The sequence below is a fragment of the Pimephales promelas genome, chromosome 21 (genome assembly GCF_988280905.1).
Source record: "Pimephales promelas chromosome 21, fPimPro1.hap1.1, whole genome shotgun sequence".
In the NCBI taxonomy this organism is placed as follows: domain Eukaryota; kingdom Metazoa; phylum Chordata; class Actinopteri; order Cypriniformes; family Leuciscidae; genus Pimephales; species Pimephales promelas.
The window spans coordinates 19,978,763-19,995,441 of record NC_142789.1 but is presented as its reverse complement, the minus strand read 5'-3'; the positions used below and the strand labels follow the sequence as shown (position 1 = coordinate 19,995,441).

Below are 16,679 nucleotides of genomic sequence, written 5' to 3'. Positions count from 1 at the left end.
GTCTTTGAAACGAAACTTCTTCGTTTAGATGTATTTTTATAATATATAGTTATGTTTATTTAATATAATTTTAAAAAGAAGCATAAACACAATGAGGGGTAACCATGGAGTATAAAATCTCGGTGTAGCCTTGGAAGTTATCGAGAATCCTTAACTTCACCGGAAATACCGCCGCCGTGCATAGAGCCCATATATGGCACGGCAGTGGTCGTGAAACACAAAAGCATTACACATTTCCAGTTACTGGTACCACTAGAAATGTGCTAACTAGTGTCAGCAATATGTATAATTCCACGATTGTATGCGGTAAAGCGAGTAGCGCTGCGTTCGGTAGCCTATAACTACCGTCTTGCAGTCTTCGTGTAAAAATTAAGAATATAACTTTAATTGCGAAGTATTCCTTACTAAAAAGTATTAATTCTAATATATAAACTAGACTAAGCACACCTATAAAATCAAATGAGTTAATGAAACTAGATTAAAGCAATAACGCATATTTAAAATAGTTTCCTTCAAGACTATTTTTTTAACTATGATGCAATATTAATAACAAACATTTTTCAATTTTTTGTGAGTACATTTTTCTTTTAATTTCAAAGACAGTGTGAATTGTGCTGTTATATTAAAACCAAAACAAACAAAGAGGCAGCATGATGTATATTCAAACTGTTATAGATTCCTACAAAATGACTGCAACCATTGGTTATAAGAAGCACAAAAAAGTAAATTCATCAAACTTGAACTGTGAAAGGGCAGGATATTGTATTCAGGTTTATTTAAAGCATTTTAGATTTTTACTGGGCTCGACATGGTTATCGTTTATGACTAAACTCATCCAGACAGAGCTATGCAAGAAAATGTCAGTATTTAAAACCCAACCCAACCTATGCGAGACATCAACCAAGGCCTGTGGATGAAGAAGAGACATTCAGATCTTTTGAGTTAAGTAGTTTGTGTTATCATTCAAATCAGAAAAAGCACATTCACACTACGGCTATTATTACAACTACACATTCCTGGTGTCAAAGGAAGTGACCAAAAACTCTGAATGCATTCAACCCGATGTATATGAATGGTATGTTTGCCAATGCAAACCACCATGACAGTAGGGAAGCGAATTAAAGAAAAGAAAAGAACGTGCGATCATCCACAAGTAAAAGCAAAGCAATTGTTGTGAAACACATTTAGTCATTTATACACAGGAACTTTGGATACACAGTGAAATTAAGTGGAACCAAATAAAAGCCACAGCATGCTTAAACTATAGGAGTGGGTTAGAAAACAACACTAATGAAACGAGGTAGTTGATTGGAAGTTTCTAGTTTAGCGCTTCTAGTCTAGCTCAGCTACCACATCCAGCGCAAAGCAGCACCTTCGCAGGTTCCAGGCCACCAAGCCAGAGCCGCATGTTTGAGAGCAACACAGATTGTCAATGGCTGAGGCCTGTAAAGTGGTGAGATGGTGAGTAGTGGTTTGCTACGGAACAAACGACAGATGGCATAATGGAGATCAAGGCTAGCTGGATATTTACGACCATGGAGTGAGTGAACCTGCATAGTTTAACACCTTCCGTGCCCACAAGATATGAAGTGTTTCATTGTGAAAAAATAAAACAAAAAGGAATGATACACCTATTAAAAACTCATTTATACAAAAAATTAAAAATACAAGAACGGAAAATCTCTTATTTCATATGTGCTTGATAAAAGCTAACGAAAGGAGAGAAGCAATGGAGAATATGTAAAGGAAACAGATTTATGATCCCATCATGGGTGCAAAATTACAAGTGTGTGAAATGTGAGAAAATAAATAAGACTCGTCCAAATTGAATTTCAGTTCTCATTCATCTAAAATGTACAAAGATTTTGACATCAATCAGTTAAGCACGAGTGCCGTTCACCTCTTAAATGTTAGAATAACCTTCTGACAGCATGGCAAAGTAACACCCAAGCCACCATTCAACAATCCAACACTTCTCTTTTGCTTTTTTCATCCTAAATTAGAGATGAAAATCTCCTTAAAGGCTGGCTGTACAGTTCTTCGATCACTAGATCATCGACCGCCCCCAGTCGAGGATACAGATTTCTGATCCAAGTCGGACATTTAGCCTAAACATTTTCTTCTTTGTGTAATTCTGTATAAAAGACCCCATGCGATTTCACTGAAAGAACGGCACCAAAACACAATGAGACAGTTTCAGGTCAGAGTTTCGGCTCTGGCTTGAGCTGTCCAGGTACTGCGTTCCCAGTATATGAATGAAAGGGTGGGCGATCCTTCACGGGATGTTCCTTTGCACCCAGGAGCTGGAGATGAAGTGGAACATGGGCACCAAGTAGAGAATGGACAGCTCTCTGAGCCGTAGCATGCAGTCGGATGAGACGGGCGGCTGTTCTATATGAATTCTGAACCCAATCGAAGTCCCTCCCCGAGCCCACCCAGACGAGTCAATCCTCTAGAAGGTCCCGCTCTAGCTCCATGTAAGGCTCATCTATGTAGCTGATAATGGCACAAGGAGAAGTCCTGTCCTCTCCGAGCAGTACTGAAACCGTCTCCTTCCAATAACTGAAGGGAATACAGGAACTCTGAAAGAGAAGAGAACATTGATGGTTAAATATTCTCCTAAAGGAAAAATCCCATGCCGTAAAACAAACTGTGTATTAGGGCAGCACGATATTGGAAAAAACTGAGATTGTGATATTTTGCTTAACTGCAATATACAGTATATATTGCCAAGATGACTTGAATAGCTTGATTTTGAAAGAATTCATCATTCTAGAATAATTTTATTAAGGAGTTCATCTGCTTAGGGAAAAAAAAGAGCTGAAAAATGACATTTTACCCTGAGACTAAAACACTGTATTGTGAACAACACGTGTAAACTAAACAGTTCGTTCTCAAATCAGTTTTATAATTGCACAAAACGTGATATCATTTTGATGTGATATTTTGCAGCTCTAAATCATATATAGACTCACATTCTCCAGGCAGGTGCTGTCTTTATCCTTGTTGAGGTAGTGGTGCTGCCAAAAGCGCAGCAAGTTGTGGAAGTTGTTGAGGAGGCAGCCTGGATATTTCTCTGTGTATTCCTTCTCCCGCAGGGAGTTCAGGTAAAACGGGAGCTTGCCTCTCCTCCGGGCCAGCATCAGAATCACCAGGCTGGTGTTAAGACAACTCACATTCTCCTGGGAGAGAAGCCAGAAAAACACAGAGGAATAATTATCTTGGAGGACTCAAATGAGACAAACAGGGAGAGGAGATCTGCACTGTGGTCTTGCCTGTGTGAGGGTCTGCACATTGATGATGTTAACCAGCCTAAAAAGGAAGGACAGCCTGTTCTCCACTCGAGCCATGTAGGACAGCAGACAGCACTCAGAGAGCACTTCAACCACTGCAGAGGCACAAACACAAAGACTAAAATAGACACTGAAATTTGTCAATAGTGATTAGACAAAATATGTTTCAGAAAAGAATGTCTTATGCTCTCAACAGACTTCCCATCTGATGAAGAAATTTATAAGATCAGATTATCAAATCTCAAGTTGCCTGGAAAAATTTTTGTATCTTTCTATTAAATCTTTCTCAGACATCAACACGTTTTCACTTACAATTAGGGTAGGGCAAAATATTGAATACTTGTGATGATTTTTGTGCACTTTTAATTTGACTTAAATTCCCTAAAGACTGCCATTCCCCAAAATTAGACTAGATTATCCTTCAGTTGTAAAAACTGTACAAGAGTTGGCAAGTTTAATTGATTTCTGTAAATTTGAAACTGTCTGAATCGGTTAAATTCTCAAAAAAGGGTGGAATTTATAGTGTTTATATTTTTAGTACAAACAATATGGAGGTAAACATTGCTGTTGCTATGTACTGTTATTTTGGTACACACACATTATCGATACATTAAAACAACTACATATAAATCTTCTTTCCTATTAACTGAGAAAATTAGCATACAAGCATAGCTTTTGCAAACAACCAGATTTTTTACTTCTTGCATTAAACTTTGATGATCTACCTGGCAATTTTTTTAAGTTTACAAATACTAAAAAAAATTAATTAATTTCTTTAAAAAAAAACAATTTAGACCACAAACTTTTGAACGGTAGTGTTTTTTTTTTTTTTTTTTCAGTAATATTTCTAACAATCCAAGAGTACAATGGCTAAATTTACCTTTCACATCCTCTGTCTGGCTCTCAAATCGATCAAGAGAGAGGACAATACAGCGAACAAGCATGTTGGAGTCCACCAGAGAGCTGTTGATCTGGGTGAGGAACACCTGGAACTGAGGAAGGCACATTGTTTAACCAAAGACAAACAGAGGTTGTTAAACAACAGCTTTTATTTCTTCACATTTTGTTATTCCCCGTACCTTTTCCTCTGTGTTGACGTATTTGTTGAATCTCTTGAAGGCATCAATATTGAACTTCATAAGCTCTCCGAGCAGGTCAAAGTAGCTCTGCAGGACATCTCTGGACTTGCAGCCACTGTCGATGATGCAAAACAGGATGTGCTACAATCAAAAGACAAGATTTGAGCAACTCAATCACTTCTATGGGGAAAAACATTTTGACCAATAAGAGAGGCACATGCATTTGTATAAACATCTGTACCTCCAGTAAGCCTCTCTTCAGTAAAAACATCTGGTCTGCGTATGATGTGGCCCCTCTGAGGAAGCTCTCAACAGCTCTTGCCTGCCAGAACCTTTAAATAGAAAATATGTCATCATGACATTTCAAAACACATTTATCCAAATCATTATGAACCCAGAGTCTCACCTGAAGGAAGAGTCTGGCGGTTCTCTTTTCATAACCGTGAGGAGCCGTGTGAGGAGACCTTTTTTACCATCACACACTAAACTCCTGAAAGACACCACAGATAAGATAGATTGCAATATGTGTATGCTGTATATATAAATAAAAAAAAAGAAGTATATTAGCATATAGATTTGACATCTGAACAATACCTGTCAGTGTTTACTAGTGCCTCCACCTCAGGGATGTTTGCCTTTAGGGAGATGGCACTCAACTCATTCAGCTCTTGAGCATTCAGAAGCAAGTACTTATTTCTGAGAATAAAAGAATACATGGATGAATACATTCTTCAATCAATCCACAGGTAAGCAACATGCCACTCAAAGCTCACAATCTTGCAACTTACTCATGGTGGTCACTAAAGCTCTGCAGAAGCCTCAAAAACTGGATTTTAAATGAAATCTCCTGCACAATAAACAATAGCATAACACGATCAATGAGAATTATGGGAAATGGATTAGAGTGAATAGGATAAATCTACAATGTATCCACTCAAAGCTCACCGGACTGCAATCACAGTTTTCATTCTGTCCATGAACCACGTGATTAGAGGTGGTGAATTTCCTCCAGATGAGCTTGTCGAAAAGGTTATTGAGTCCAGGAATCAAACGAAACTCCGCCAACATTTTATGTACCTAACAGATATGATAAACAAGGATGGAAAATACAGCGTTAGGATTTAATCAGTTCTGTGTAAGGGTGTAATGATACACTCATGTCCCGATTCATTACAACGCAGACTCTCCCGGTACTTGCTATGTCCCGCCTCTTCTGCTATTAATGCGTAATACATATAAGAATAAACCATCTAAAATGCTTTAAATAATCATCCCACTAAAACTTTATGCAATACGTGGATAAAATGATGTTTGCGTTCTAGCACGGATTGTTTCAGATAATCATAGCCATTAAGTACAGTTCCAATCTCAAGAAAGCATGTTTCAAATAACTATTTCACAAAAAAAAAAATAATTCTGCACTTTCTCACTCTCATGATGTTTTAGCGCATCGCAGAAGCATGTTTGTGTTTAATTCAGTAGCCTTTATATGAGTTATGAGTAAATCTATTCTTCATACAAAGCCATTCTGTCGAAACCACTCAATGATTATTTTTATGATGTCTTCATGACATTTTTTGGATCTTTTAAGTTTTAGAGGAATGGACTGAAATCTCTTAGGTTTCATAAAAAAATATCTTAATTTGTGTTTGGAAGTTTGAAGCGAGGTTTTGAACAACATAAGGGTGAGCACATGACGACAATGTACATTTCTGGGTGAATTAAACCTTATAAATACAGTAAGTGGAGTCTTGGATAAAACTAACTCTATATAACGCAAATCATACAGTTTACATCAACAATACATAAAGTTGTATTTATATATTGCTATATCTTTATATAATGATGTATCGTTACACCCCTAGTTTTGTGTAGATCCTTAATAGAAATGAGCGGCTCTTGCCTGGTTCCGCTGTCGGCCCATGAGCAGGACGCACAACACGTACAGCACTTCCACCTTATACATGATCTCATGAACGATCTTCATGGACTGTGGCAAACGATGCCTCAGTGGGATGGTGGCCAACGTGCTCTCATCAGATGATTCTGTGAGAAAAATTAAAATAATAAAAAATATATAAAAGCTAAAAAATGTGTTATCAGTAATATTTTTGGGAAAGAAACAAATGAATTACAATATTAACAATATTAAATTGATCAACAGTAATGGCATTTATAATATAACAAAAATTTCTTTTTCAAATAAATTGTTCTTCTATTGCACTTTCTGATCATAAAAAAATCTGGAAAAAAAAAGGTCTCATGGTTTCCACAAAAAAAATATTAAGCAGAAAATCAGCGCTGAAGGTTATGAATATTTAGAATAATTAAGGAATATGTTAGACAGCAGTTCTACCTGTGCTGCTGTGCTCAGCTTCATCAGTTGCTATCTGCATAAGCGCATCCAGTACTAGCGTGTTGTCGAGCCAAGTGTACCACTCCTCCAGTTCCTGCAGAAAGTTTGATGTTCCAGTTGCCTCGGACACCTTCCGTGTGGCCAACTTACAGAGACGCTCAATGAACCCAGGGATGTTCAGGAGTGTGACTGGAAAATATTACATAATGTTTTTATAATTTGTGCTCTATTTATGCTTACTCCATGAATCTATTCCTGCCAGAAATACTCTATATAGAGAGCTGTAATTTCCCCATAAAAACAAATTTCCCTTCAGCAATGATCTTATTCTCAGTCACCACTTTACTGCTCTTTGTGGCATCAGCTCTAAGTAAAGTCCAGTTAGTAGTCCACATACCCTGGTTGACCTCGGCACGTGAGGGGCTGGTAATGCGTTTCTGCTGTGCGTTTTTAGCTAGGAGTGTGTGTTTGTCATCGTTCCCCACATCAGGCTCAGATATGGTGACGGAGAGGATACGACAGAAGTTGGCAAGCTGCTGCTGGTCAAAGCTCTGGACCAGTCCTGACAGGTTCAGGATCCACTCCAACTGAATCATTTCCTATTATGAACCATTATTAAACACCATGGTTATTATTATTTCACATGGTTATTTTCGTTTTTAATTGTTAGGCATTTGTTTTTGTTGATAAGACAAATATTCTTAATCCTCTCAATGCACTGACCTTTTTAACTCCAAGAATATCTTCAATTAATGTAGCTGTTTGCAAAAAAGTCTTCTTATTTGTCATCAACGTGAAGAGAAATAAGACGAAATCATCCCTCGATGCCAGGTTTTTTGTGACCCCTTCCGTCTGTAGGAAAATAAGTGCACTTATACTCATTGTGAATCCATCAAGTGGATATTAGTCACCCTTCAATTCAATTCCTAAATGAGAACGAAGCCAGAATACTTACACATATGCAGCAGTTGTAGAGCACACTAAGGCAGTCCTTAACCAAGTCATCATTCACTACAAGCAGTTTAAGATAGAATGTTATTTTTTTGATGGAAGACATAGTATGGTTTAAATGGTTACTAGACTAAGTGCAGATTAAATTATTATAATATAATTGTTATTTTATACACACTAAATAATACATGTATATATTTAGCAATAAATAATAGTTATCCAATTATTTAAAAATAATCTCCATAAACTGCTCTACTAGTTAACTTACTCTTGGGCTTTTGTAGCGTTGTCAGAGTGGGTCTCATCAGAAGTTCCACCAGCAGCTAAAAAGACAATCATTCATTAATTCTGAATTGATCTAGTTCTGCAACTAAAATCCATTTGATAAATAAATTGATCTGTCAATGATTTATTCAATTAACTGATTAATCAGATAAATGAGAGTTCAATTTATGATTAAATATGATTTAATTGAAACACGCTGAATATTGTCAAACTACAATCATATTGACAGATAAAGCACAAACAATCAATTCTTTGGAATTCTGTCTCTACAAATTCTGGTAATCTGACTGCCAATGTCCTCCTCATGATAACGTACAAATAATCTATATATTTTTATTTTACAAATCCGTATTTCCGTATTTTTTTAAAATATGATATAAAATATATTTAAAAGGTTGTAATGCAAGTTACAGAGAGCTTTTGACAGTGAGCACATTTACATGTACACCAGAATACTGATAACTGTAAATGCAAATCAATAACCTGATAACACAAGTAAACTGCATTCACAAGACTTTATTAATAGATCAGGTTATTTCCAGAACTGCGGGTATGTCAGCAGGAAACTTATGGCTCATATATTAGCCCATTATCAAAACAGACATTTACATGAACGTTCTTAACCTGAAATAGCATAAACTGATTGTCACCGCTAGATTTTTGCCCCTTACGCCGATTTTGTCCAGCATGTAAAGCTCTTTAACCTGATTTCTGTCGGTTCATTGAAGTACGCATGTTTGATATGTGCAGGAACATGTCCTTACTGTGCATTTTAAAAGCATCCAGACAGAGCGAGTGTTTTGCAGTAAGGGAGGTCACAATAAGTCGCAAACTCTGACTACAAATATATATATATTTTTTTTTCTTTACAGTAAAGTTACAGCAGTGACAAAGCTATATCGGCTAATCAATAACTTCACTGTCATCAGCACTCTTTATATTGATCACAGTTAGGGTGCCAATTCATCATTATACAGAGAAGACATGAGAGTTTCTGAACTCACATCTACACCTCCAAAGAGGTCAAAGGTGTATGTGTTGGGAAAGGTGGATTCCTGCGCAGTCTTCCTATCCTCGGTCACAAAAGACATGGCTTCCATAGACAGCAAGGATGACAGTTCCTGTATAAATCAGAACATCATAATGTGAGACAAATTCAGCATAGAGAGACACTCACAGTGAGGTCTACTCTGAAATACGGATATCAAGTGGCTATACAGCTATTTAAAACATAAGAAAATATCCCACACTCAAAACAGTGAGTGGAATAAGAGATCTCACCTTCAGGACAATATGTGAGCGGGTAAAGTCACTGTTTAGGTGGCTGCTCTCGTACAGCTCCTGGAGTAAGACTGGAATCCCGTGCCATTTCGCCCTCTTATCTCTCTCCTGAAGAAGAACTTCTGGGAGCTGGAAACAAAGAATAAACGGAAACTAGATTTGCATTTGCTAAATAAAATGCAAGTTCTTGCAATTCAGCAAAAGGACAGACAAGACCAGTTCACACAAAGCAAGAAAACTTTAATGATAAAGATAGATTTATTTTATTTTTTTATAAATTTAAAAGATCAGCAGTCCAAATAGAAACATTAGATAAAGCAATTCATTTATGTTTAATAAATAAAATGGTTATTAATAGCATCCATTTTTCAAATACACTGCCTTGTAAGGCCAATAATAAAAGTTGCAAATCACTTACATACACTTACATAAAATGCAAATCACTTACATACTATATTCTTTAATTTTGTGAAGTCTTTAGAAGTTTATTTCACTCCAAAGTACTCTACATCCTGACACAAAGGTGATATTTATTTAGGAGGCAAGAACCTGATTTAATGTTCATTCTATCAGTAGTAGCTATAGGTTGCCTATTCCTAGCTGGTATCATTTTTGTATTTTATTACATAATACTTACAAAGAGTCTTTTAAGGTCATGTTGATACAATGAACTCCATGCATTCATATACCACATAAGTATGTCTTCTTTTATTTCTTCAAAATACAATCAAATACTCAAAGGAACAAGCAGCCAAATAGGTGCTAAAAAGGCATACTAATAAAAGTACAACAGAACAATCTTGTTGGTTTAGTATAAAAGAACGTATCTATAGTATACTCTTTATTAGGCCCTTTAGAAACATTCACTAACCTGTCATTGTAGAAACATTAAACAACAAAGTATTCTAATAGGTCCTAACTTCTTCAGTGTTAATCAGTATCAAATACTGGGAGTATGAAGTGAAAGTGAAACCTGTAAGGGGTTGAATACAGTTAAATTCCCAGGTTCAGGTCATGTCCAACTCAAAAGGACATCTCTTACATAATTCAATCTCTTTAAACTCCAGGCCTGAGCAGGCAAAATGTCATTGCCTGAACCAATTACCCACACAAAATTAGTGCAATTTACTGTTTAGGCTGGTGGTGAGAAAATGGATAAGACAACCTATACGAAAATGATATGGCACAATATTGGACACTAGATAATATGACAATATGTGGCAGTCAAACTCTAGTCAAACTCAAATTTTTGTGCTTTATGACTTTCAAAGGAGCCTATAATGATCACAAATGCTGCAACGTTATAGCTTTATGTTGTGAGACACAGCCCGTGTTTACTTGAAAACAGCTGGTCGGTTGAAAGCATTAAATGATTAACGTTACAGATTGTATGTTTAGAATTCATAATATTAACGTTACTCATTCATAATAATACGCCTCCTCTTGTGGGAGTCTTTAATTGGATTGTATATGGGCTGTATTTAAAGCCTCGTTTAACCCAAATTATCATCGGACACAGTCAAAGCCAAGAACAACCTAACGTTAATTAGTAACGGCCAGTTGTCATTCTCCCTTTCCGTGGTTTCTTTTTAAACTACACTGACCATTTGACTTCACAAGTTTTAAGAGATTATTTAAACTACCTTTAGGTCAAATTTAGATGTCACACCCGTCCGATTTATTTTGTTGCTTAACTTAAAGCAGGTTTATAGACGGTTCAGTTCATAAACGCGAATCCTGACAGCGGCTTTTCTGTGTCAGCAGCACAAATTCTTCCGTTTACCTGCGTCCCTCTGCTGACGCCTCGTCCAGTGATCTGACTCTGTCGTATCCTGGTGAGAATATTCCTGTTTCGAGTCCGTTTCTTTCCTCCCATCCAAGGGGACTCGGGCCCCAGTAGCGTCGCCATTACTTCGTCTTCCTGAACTGTTCCAAACAGGAAGTTAAAACCGCTCAGCTTTCGACGCTCACTCGTGTGTGTTGAGCGCCCTCGTGAGGACAATGTTTTAACCGACCAGTAGAGGGCGCCATGCACTGAGCTCAAACGCAATTTGAGACTATGCTAAATAGTACTTTTGTACTCTGATTAAAAACACAACTGTAAAATGTAACGTACGTTTAAAAATATGTATTTAATTTAAATATATATTTATAGTTGTATATGTAAGACAAATTAAAAGGTAATTTTAAATTTACAAATACATCTGTTGCAGACTGCTAAAATAAACAGTCATTCAGGAAAAGATTCAATCAAAAATAAACATGTAATAAAAAATCACTCAGCATTTCTACATCAACATTGAATCTTATTTTATAATGTAATGTTAAATTGCATTTAAAAAAAAAAAGAAATCAAAATAGAAAGATATACATCATGAGAGGCAGGACTAGCATTTGTGACCACTTTGGACTAATGGACTAAAACGAGTTGCTGATGTATTTTACTATCAAATACAATGTATTTTAAATAAATGAGTTGAGTAAGTTCTCAACTATAAATGAAAGTGCAGACAATGTCATAATACAGATGCAGCAACCTTATCTGCTTCATATCATATTTAAAGGGTATATATATAGGCCTGCATTATTACAATTGGTCAGTCTCATGACTACAAAACATAAACACATCAGCTCTCACAATTCTAAAAGGTGGGTAAATACATTTGCATTTTGACCATGTACAGTAAATACTGACACATATGTCACATAACTGTATTAAAGTAAGTTACTTTATAGATTGTATTGTTACTTTACTGTCTGCCAAGTCCTATTGAGCAATTTCCCAAGGTAATGCATCCTGCTCACTACAATAGACACAAAATATGACTATAATTAAAAAAAAATCGAAATAAAATTAAAACCAAAATGATTATTAAATAAATAACAAAAAATATACAATAAGGCTTTTTTGTTAACATTAGTTAACTACATTAGCTAAAATGAACATAGAATGAATAATATTTCTACTGCATTTATTAATCAGTTCATGTTAATCTCAACATTTACTACTACATTTTTAAGATTAAAAGTTGTATCTGTCAACATGAGTTAATGCACTGTGAACAAAGATGAACATAAAATGTCAACAAAGGTTAATAGATGCAGTAAAAATATATATTATATATATATATATATATATATATTCCTCGATATTGATGTTAGTTTACACATAAATAATGTTAACAAATGAGACCATATTGTAAAGTATACCATGATCATTATTCAGGCCTATATGTTTTTGTACAGGAGAGAGCGTTGTGGTCAAAATGCCCATCAAACATCTATTATTAAGGCTGATATTCAATATTAATCAATATTATTGATTTTAATCAATATCTGTTCTTTGTTGTATGTCACTCATTCGTCCTCACAGCTCAACTCCTCTGTGATGTAAAAATATGAATTCATAGACTCTCGCAGTCCTTCACTAACCAGACTCTCCTGATCCGTCCCCTTTAACTGCCTTTGAATCATCGACCTGATGATAAATAGGAGTTATTTCTATGAATAACACAGAACAACCAAAGCAAGCATCATACTACCCTAAATTATAAGAAAAGCCTGGAAAATGTGATGCAAATAAAAACTAAACTTACCTAGACACATCTTTCCAGTTAAGATTGGACCTCTGGAATGCTATTGGTGAAGGTGTATGCGCTACAGTCGTGTTCGGGTCATGAAGTAAGCAAGGTTCAGTCAGCTGACAGTACGTTCCATTAAAAGGTCCTGTAAATAGATTAAATGTATTTTCTCTGATCTATTTTAACATTCAAATGAAATGCAATGGACTGTCTTAAATACTGAGCTCAGGAGCAATTTGTTATTATTGTCATTTGAGCTTACGCGAGTAAAAGTCTACCAGCTGGGTGATGGTGGAGAAGGTACGGTTATGGTGGATATAGAACCAGTTGTTGTCGAGCTGATGGATTCTGTAGTGCTTTACATTGTGCACATGGCCTCTATCTTGTCGTATTGAGAGTGAATAGGAACCTACAACCAACAGCAATGCATTTGTTAAGGTTAAGTAATAGACTTATTAATACAAAAGATGGCAAGCAATAAATTGCTTTTAGCATGGACTAACCAGGGCATGACTGGCTTTCCCGAATTAGAAAACATCCAGAGTAGTTTTGAGGCAGCATAAGAAGTTGTTCTGCATTTCTCCTGGTGATCCCTTCAAACAGCCAGCTTTATTGAAATAAACAAGATTTGGCAAAGTTAATAATGGACACGATAATCACACTTTTTTCAAAATCACTCAATCAGCAGTGATCACGTGGTATGATTAAATCCACTGCCTAATTATAATCTAATCCACTGCCTAATTATAATCTGATGACATCACATAACACTCTCCTTGTCTATGTTTTTCTTTTTCACTATTTTTATGATAGACACAGTGGTAGATACATTACATGGGAGAGAGAGAGAGAGAGAGAGAGAGAGAGAGGGGGGGGGGCAGTAAGTAAGTAAGAACAGTAAGTTTAAAATGTTTTTAGCATTTGTATTTTTTTCTTTTCTTTTTGGAAATAAGGAATGCTTTTTAAAAAGTCTGAACATGACTGACCTATTGTGCACTTTGGAAATGTACGTGTGAGGAATGAAAAACGCTGTGTCAGTTGATGTACAACTAACCCTCAACATGTCATCATCTCTGTAACAGAAACCAAACCATTCTGAATTTATTTTAGCACTGACTTACATGCATTTATGTCAAAAAAAAATCTTTACTTACTCGGATATAATGTTCAGTCTGTCTCCTAAAAATATAGTATGTACATCAGACCTGTGGGGTGAAAAGTTGCATAAAGCCACTGCCATCTGCATGTGATTTCCTGCAGCTTAAGTAAAAGAGACAGAGATGAGGGATAATTATACACATACATGACTGATAAAATATTTAATACAGAGTAAAAACTAACTTAGTTAGAGGTGTTTGACAAAGAAAAGCTGTTCATATGTGGAAGATTAATTGCATAATCACGCTCTTACTCAAACACCCATCAGACGTCAATACGGGATCCTCCAGTCTGTGAACAGATCGACGCCACAGTCTGCTTGTTAGACACCCCATCGTTATTTGATGGCCATTTTCTGATTTTATGACATAATCCAGCCTGAAAACCCAACTGAAGAGACAAAACTACTCAAAAGTTCAATTACACAAAATATTATTTATTCATTTTGACAGACTTAAAAAATAAAGGTTCTATTTTTGGAATATGGTTTAAGAGATGAACATTTAACCAGACAGCTAAAAATACTTCACTCTGTTTCAAATTCGTGTGCGAAAACGCTAAAATTACAAGATAGAAAAATAATTGGTAGGCCATATGATAAAAGAGCGCAAACTATAGGAATCTCACCATCACTGGATGAATGCACAACGGTGTTGACGATACCTTTATCCTCTGTTGTCTGTTGTGCGTGTGAGTTGACTTCTGTGCTCTGCTGGGTAGTTGTGGTGAACTAACCAACATGCAAATGAGATTTCCTGTGCTAAGACTTTACAAATCCATAAATCATACAACAGTCAGAATAAAACTGTTGTAAGGGACTAAGGACTTCTATAAATAGAATGGATAAAGACATATAGATTGGACATATGTGAAAGTTAAGCAAATGCTAAATCATTCATGAGGTATTTTTGTGTGTACGTGATAACTTTGAGCTTCTAACATTTTCTTGGCACAGAGACTGGTAAAAATAGTGTAGCCTAACCACAACCTGAGAAGAGCTGCTTGAGGTGAGGGGCAAAAAAAGTACACGCGTGGTTGGAAACTTTGTGACTTGATCTTCCATCTCCTATAAGCACACCGTTGATAGGTTGTTTCTGGAGTGGTTCTGAAAATATTATACTATTTTGAAAGCAAAAGTATAGCAGTTATAAACGTCTTCATGAAACAATGCATGGCCAGTGTTATTTTCCATGATCTAACTTTATTTTGTAATTGAGAATCAGTGGACAGTGACTTTGTCAGACACCATTTCGTACTCGTATACATCTGTCATTCCATGTGTACATTTATTAATGTTTTGATTAAGAATTATTATGTTAAAAAAATGGTTAATTAATGTACAAACTAAGTCCATGCTACTTTTGTGTTTGAACATTTAAAAGGGTGATGGCTTAATGTAACTTTTAAAAAAATAAAAAGAAACAATTATTAAAATGTAAATAAAGAATAATATTCCACTTCTTTTGTCTGACGAGTCATTACAAGCAATTGTGTTCTAATGGTTGATGTTTTTTAGTATAACCCATTAGAGTTTTTAATATAAATACAACAAAAGTCAGTTACTGAACATTCATTACATTCATATGATGAACAGGAAAGTGTATTCAACAACAAAACACATTTGTAAGACATAACAAATTAAACAATAGCACACAGTGTAGCACGATAAGAGCACAGGAAATGTCACAGGTCACACCATAAAACATAAAAAACATTTTTTTAATGCATGTGTTTTCCTTTATGTGAGTGTGGCTCATAAAAGAGGTGGAATTAATTCCATGTAACACAAACCGTGGTAAAAAAAAATGAAAATAAAAAGCATGATGGAAGACCCTTCATGTGTAAATATATATTAGTCTTTAATTGTATCTGCTTTTATGATTGAAAATGTGGCTAGCGTATAGTAACATCTGTATATATTCATTATGCATACCTTCAGCATATAATACATTTCCTTCGAGCCTCCCCTACCTCACTATTAAAGGCATTAGAAACTTGTAGGTATCTAGGACACAAATAACAGGAGGTGAGGGGTGAAAGGACAGAAGACAGCAGATTCCTTAGCAGGAGACCTCCATGGTTTGTGGCCTGGCCTGGTTGTCCAGAACTCCAGAGTTGGGCCCGTCCAGAGGGCTGTTCAGGTTGCGGCTGCGTGAGCCGTCCATGGATGTGATGCTGGAGGAGGAGGACCGGGATCGAGACAGACGGGTCATGCCAGCCGCTGGTACTATGAGGTGGGAGTGAGATATGAGAATGTGATTATTTCAGTCTTCAGTAGAATTGGGGATAATTGCAAAAAAAAAAAAAAAAAAAACAGGTAGAGCAAGCACCATGCAAGAGGAAACCAAACCGAGAATGTAATAATAGATTATTACATATTCGTCATGGTTCTGCCCACATTAAAGTATAAATGTGCACATAGAGGCATTTCTGACTAAATGTAGATCTACCAAACACAGTGCAAAGACACATTCGAGCAAACCTAAAAACCAACACATACCTTCTGAAAAATGTGGAAAATAAACTAAACTAAAAAAAAAAATATATATATATATATATATATATATATATATATAAAGAACACAAAATTGAAAAACACATTTCGGTCAACCACTAAATATTACCATGTCAAAAATCTAAAAATCTACATGCAAATATATCTAAACACAAGCACAGAGGTGAACCATGCAAGCAT

At 35.9% G+C, this 16,679-nt stretch overlaps 3 protein-coding genes across 7 annotated transcripts in view; all 3 read right to left on the bottom strand.

The window, feature by feature from the left end:
- Positions 1-743: 743 nt before the first annotated feature.
- On the bottom strand, positions 744-11,192 carry trpc4apa (transient receptor potential cation channel, subfamily C, member 4 associated protein a). Its single transcript, XM_039674003.2, has 19 exons — positions 11,029-11,192; positions 9,246-9,374; positions 8,969-9,085; positions 7,948-8,002; positions 7,684-7,739; positions 7,452-7,580; positions 7,126-7,327; positions 6,729-6,917; positions 6,276-6,418; positions 5,318-5,449; positions 5,161-5,219; positions 4,967-5,068; positions 4,779-4,862; positions 4,614-4,704; positions 4,373-4,513; positions 4,174-4,285; positions 3,276-3,388; positions 2,976-3,182; positions 744-2,582 (listed from the first exon to the last, which is right to left on the bottom strand). Exons 1-19 carry the CDS (start codon positions 11,152-11,154, stop codon positions 2,445-2,447), a joined length of 2,325 nt encoding a protein of 774 aa, XP_039529937.1. The 5' UTR covers positions 11,155-11,192; the 3' UTR covers positions 744-2,444.
- A 398-nt stretch (positions 11,193-11,590) lies between these two features.
- sla2a (Src like adaptor 2a) lies at positions 11,591-15,066 on the bottom strand. Of its 2 annotated transcripts, none has more exons than XM_039674071.2 (8): positions 14,612-15,066; positions 14,238-14,374; positions 13,981-14,086; positions 13,813-13,899; positions 13,330-13,433; positions 13,089-13,235; positions 12,842-12,971; positions 11,591-12,723 (listed from the first exon to the last, which is right to left on the bottom strand). In XM_039674071.2, the coding sequence occupies exons 2-8, from the start codon at positions 14,317-14,319 to the stop codon at positions 12,603-12,605; spliced, it is 777 nt and encodes a 258-aa protein (XP_039530005.2). In that variant the 5' UTR covers positions 14,320-14,374; positions 14,612-15,066; the 3' UTR covers positions 11,591-12,602. The 2 variants fall into 2 exon arrangements, with proteins under 2 accessions (XP_039530005.2, XP_088981424.1); XM_089125298.1 differs by having other exon boundaries at positions 14,238-14,275.
- Positions 15,067-15,165: 99 nt separating this feature from the next.
- Positions 15,166-16,679, bottom strand: part of ndrg3a (ndrg family member 3a) — a 34,281-nt gene continuing 32,767 nt past the window's right edge. For all 4 annotated transcript variants that reach the window (XM_039674051.2, XM_039674053.2, XM_039674052.2 and 1 more), the window contains one exon: positions 15,166-16,211. In XM_039674051.2, the coding sequence (XP_039529985.1) occupies positions 16,045-16,211 (167 nt within the window). In that variant the 3' untranslated portion in view covers positions 15,166-16,044. The remainder of the gene's footprint in view (positions 16,212-16,679) is intronic.

Coding starts and splice junctions, on each gene's coding strand:
- sla2a (XM_039674071.2), bottom strand. CDS start 14,319: ATGGGGTGTCTAACAAGCAGACTGTGGCGTCGATCTGTTCACAGACTG. Junction 13,900..13,980: donor AGACTGAACATTATATCCGA/GTAAGTAAAGAT, acceptor TTTCTGTTACAG/AGATGATGACATGTTGAGGG. Junction 12,972..13,088: donor GCTGGTAGACTTTTACTCGC/GTAAGCTCAAAT, acceptor ATCTATTTACAG/GACCTTTTAATGGAACGTAC.
- trpc4apa (XM_039674003.2), bottom strand. CDS start 11,154: ATGGCGACGCTACTGGGGCCCGAGTCCCCTTGGATGGGAGGAAAGAAA. Junction 5,069..5,160: donor AGCTTTAGTGACCACCATGA/GTAAGTTGCAAG, acceptor TTTTATTCTCAG/AAATAAGTACTTGCTTCTGA. Junction 4,705..4,778: donor CCGCCAGACTCTTCCTTCAG/GTGAGACTCTGG, acceptor TTCTATTTAAAG/GTTCTGGCAGGCAAGAGCTG.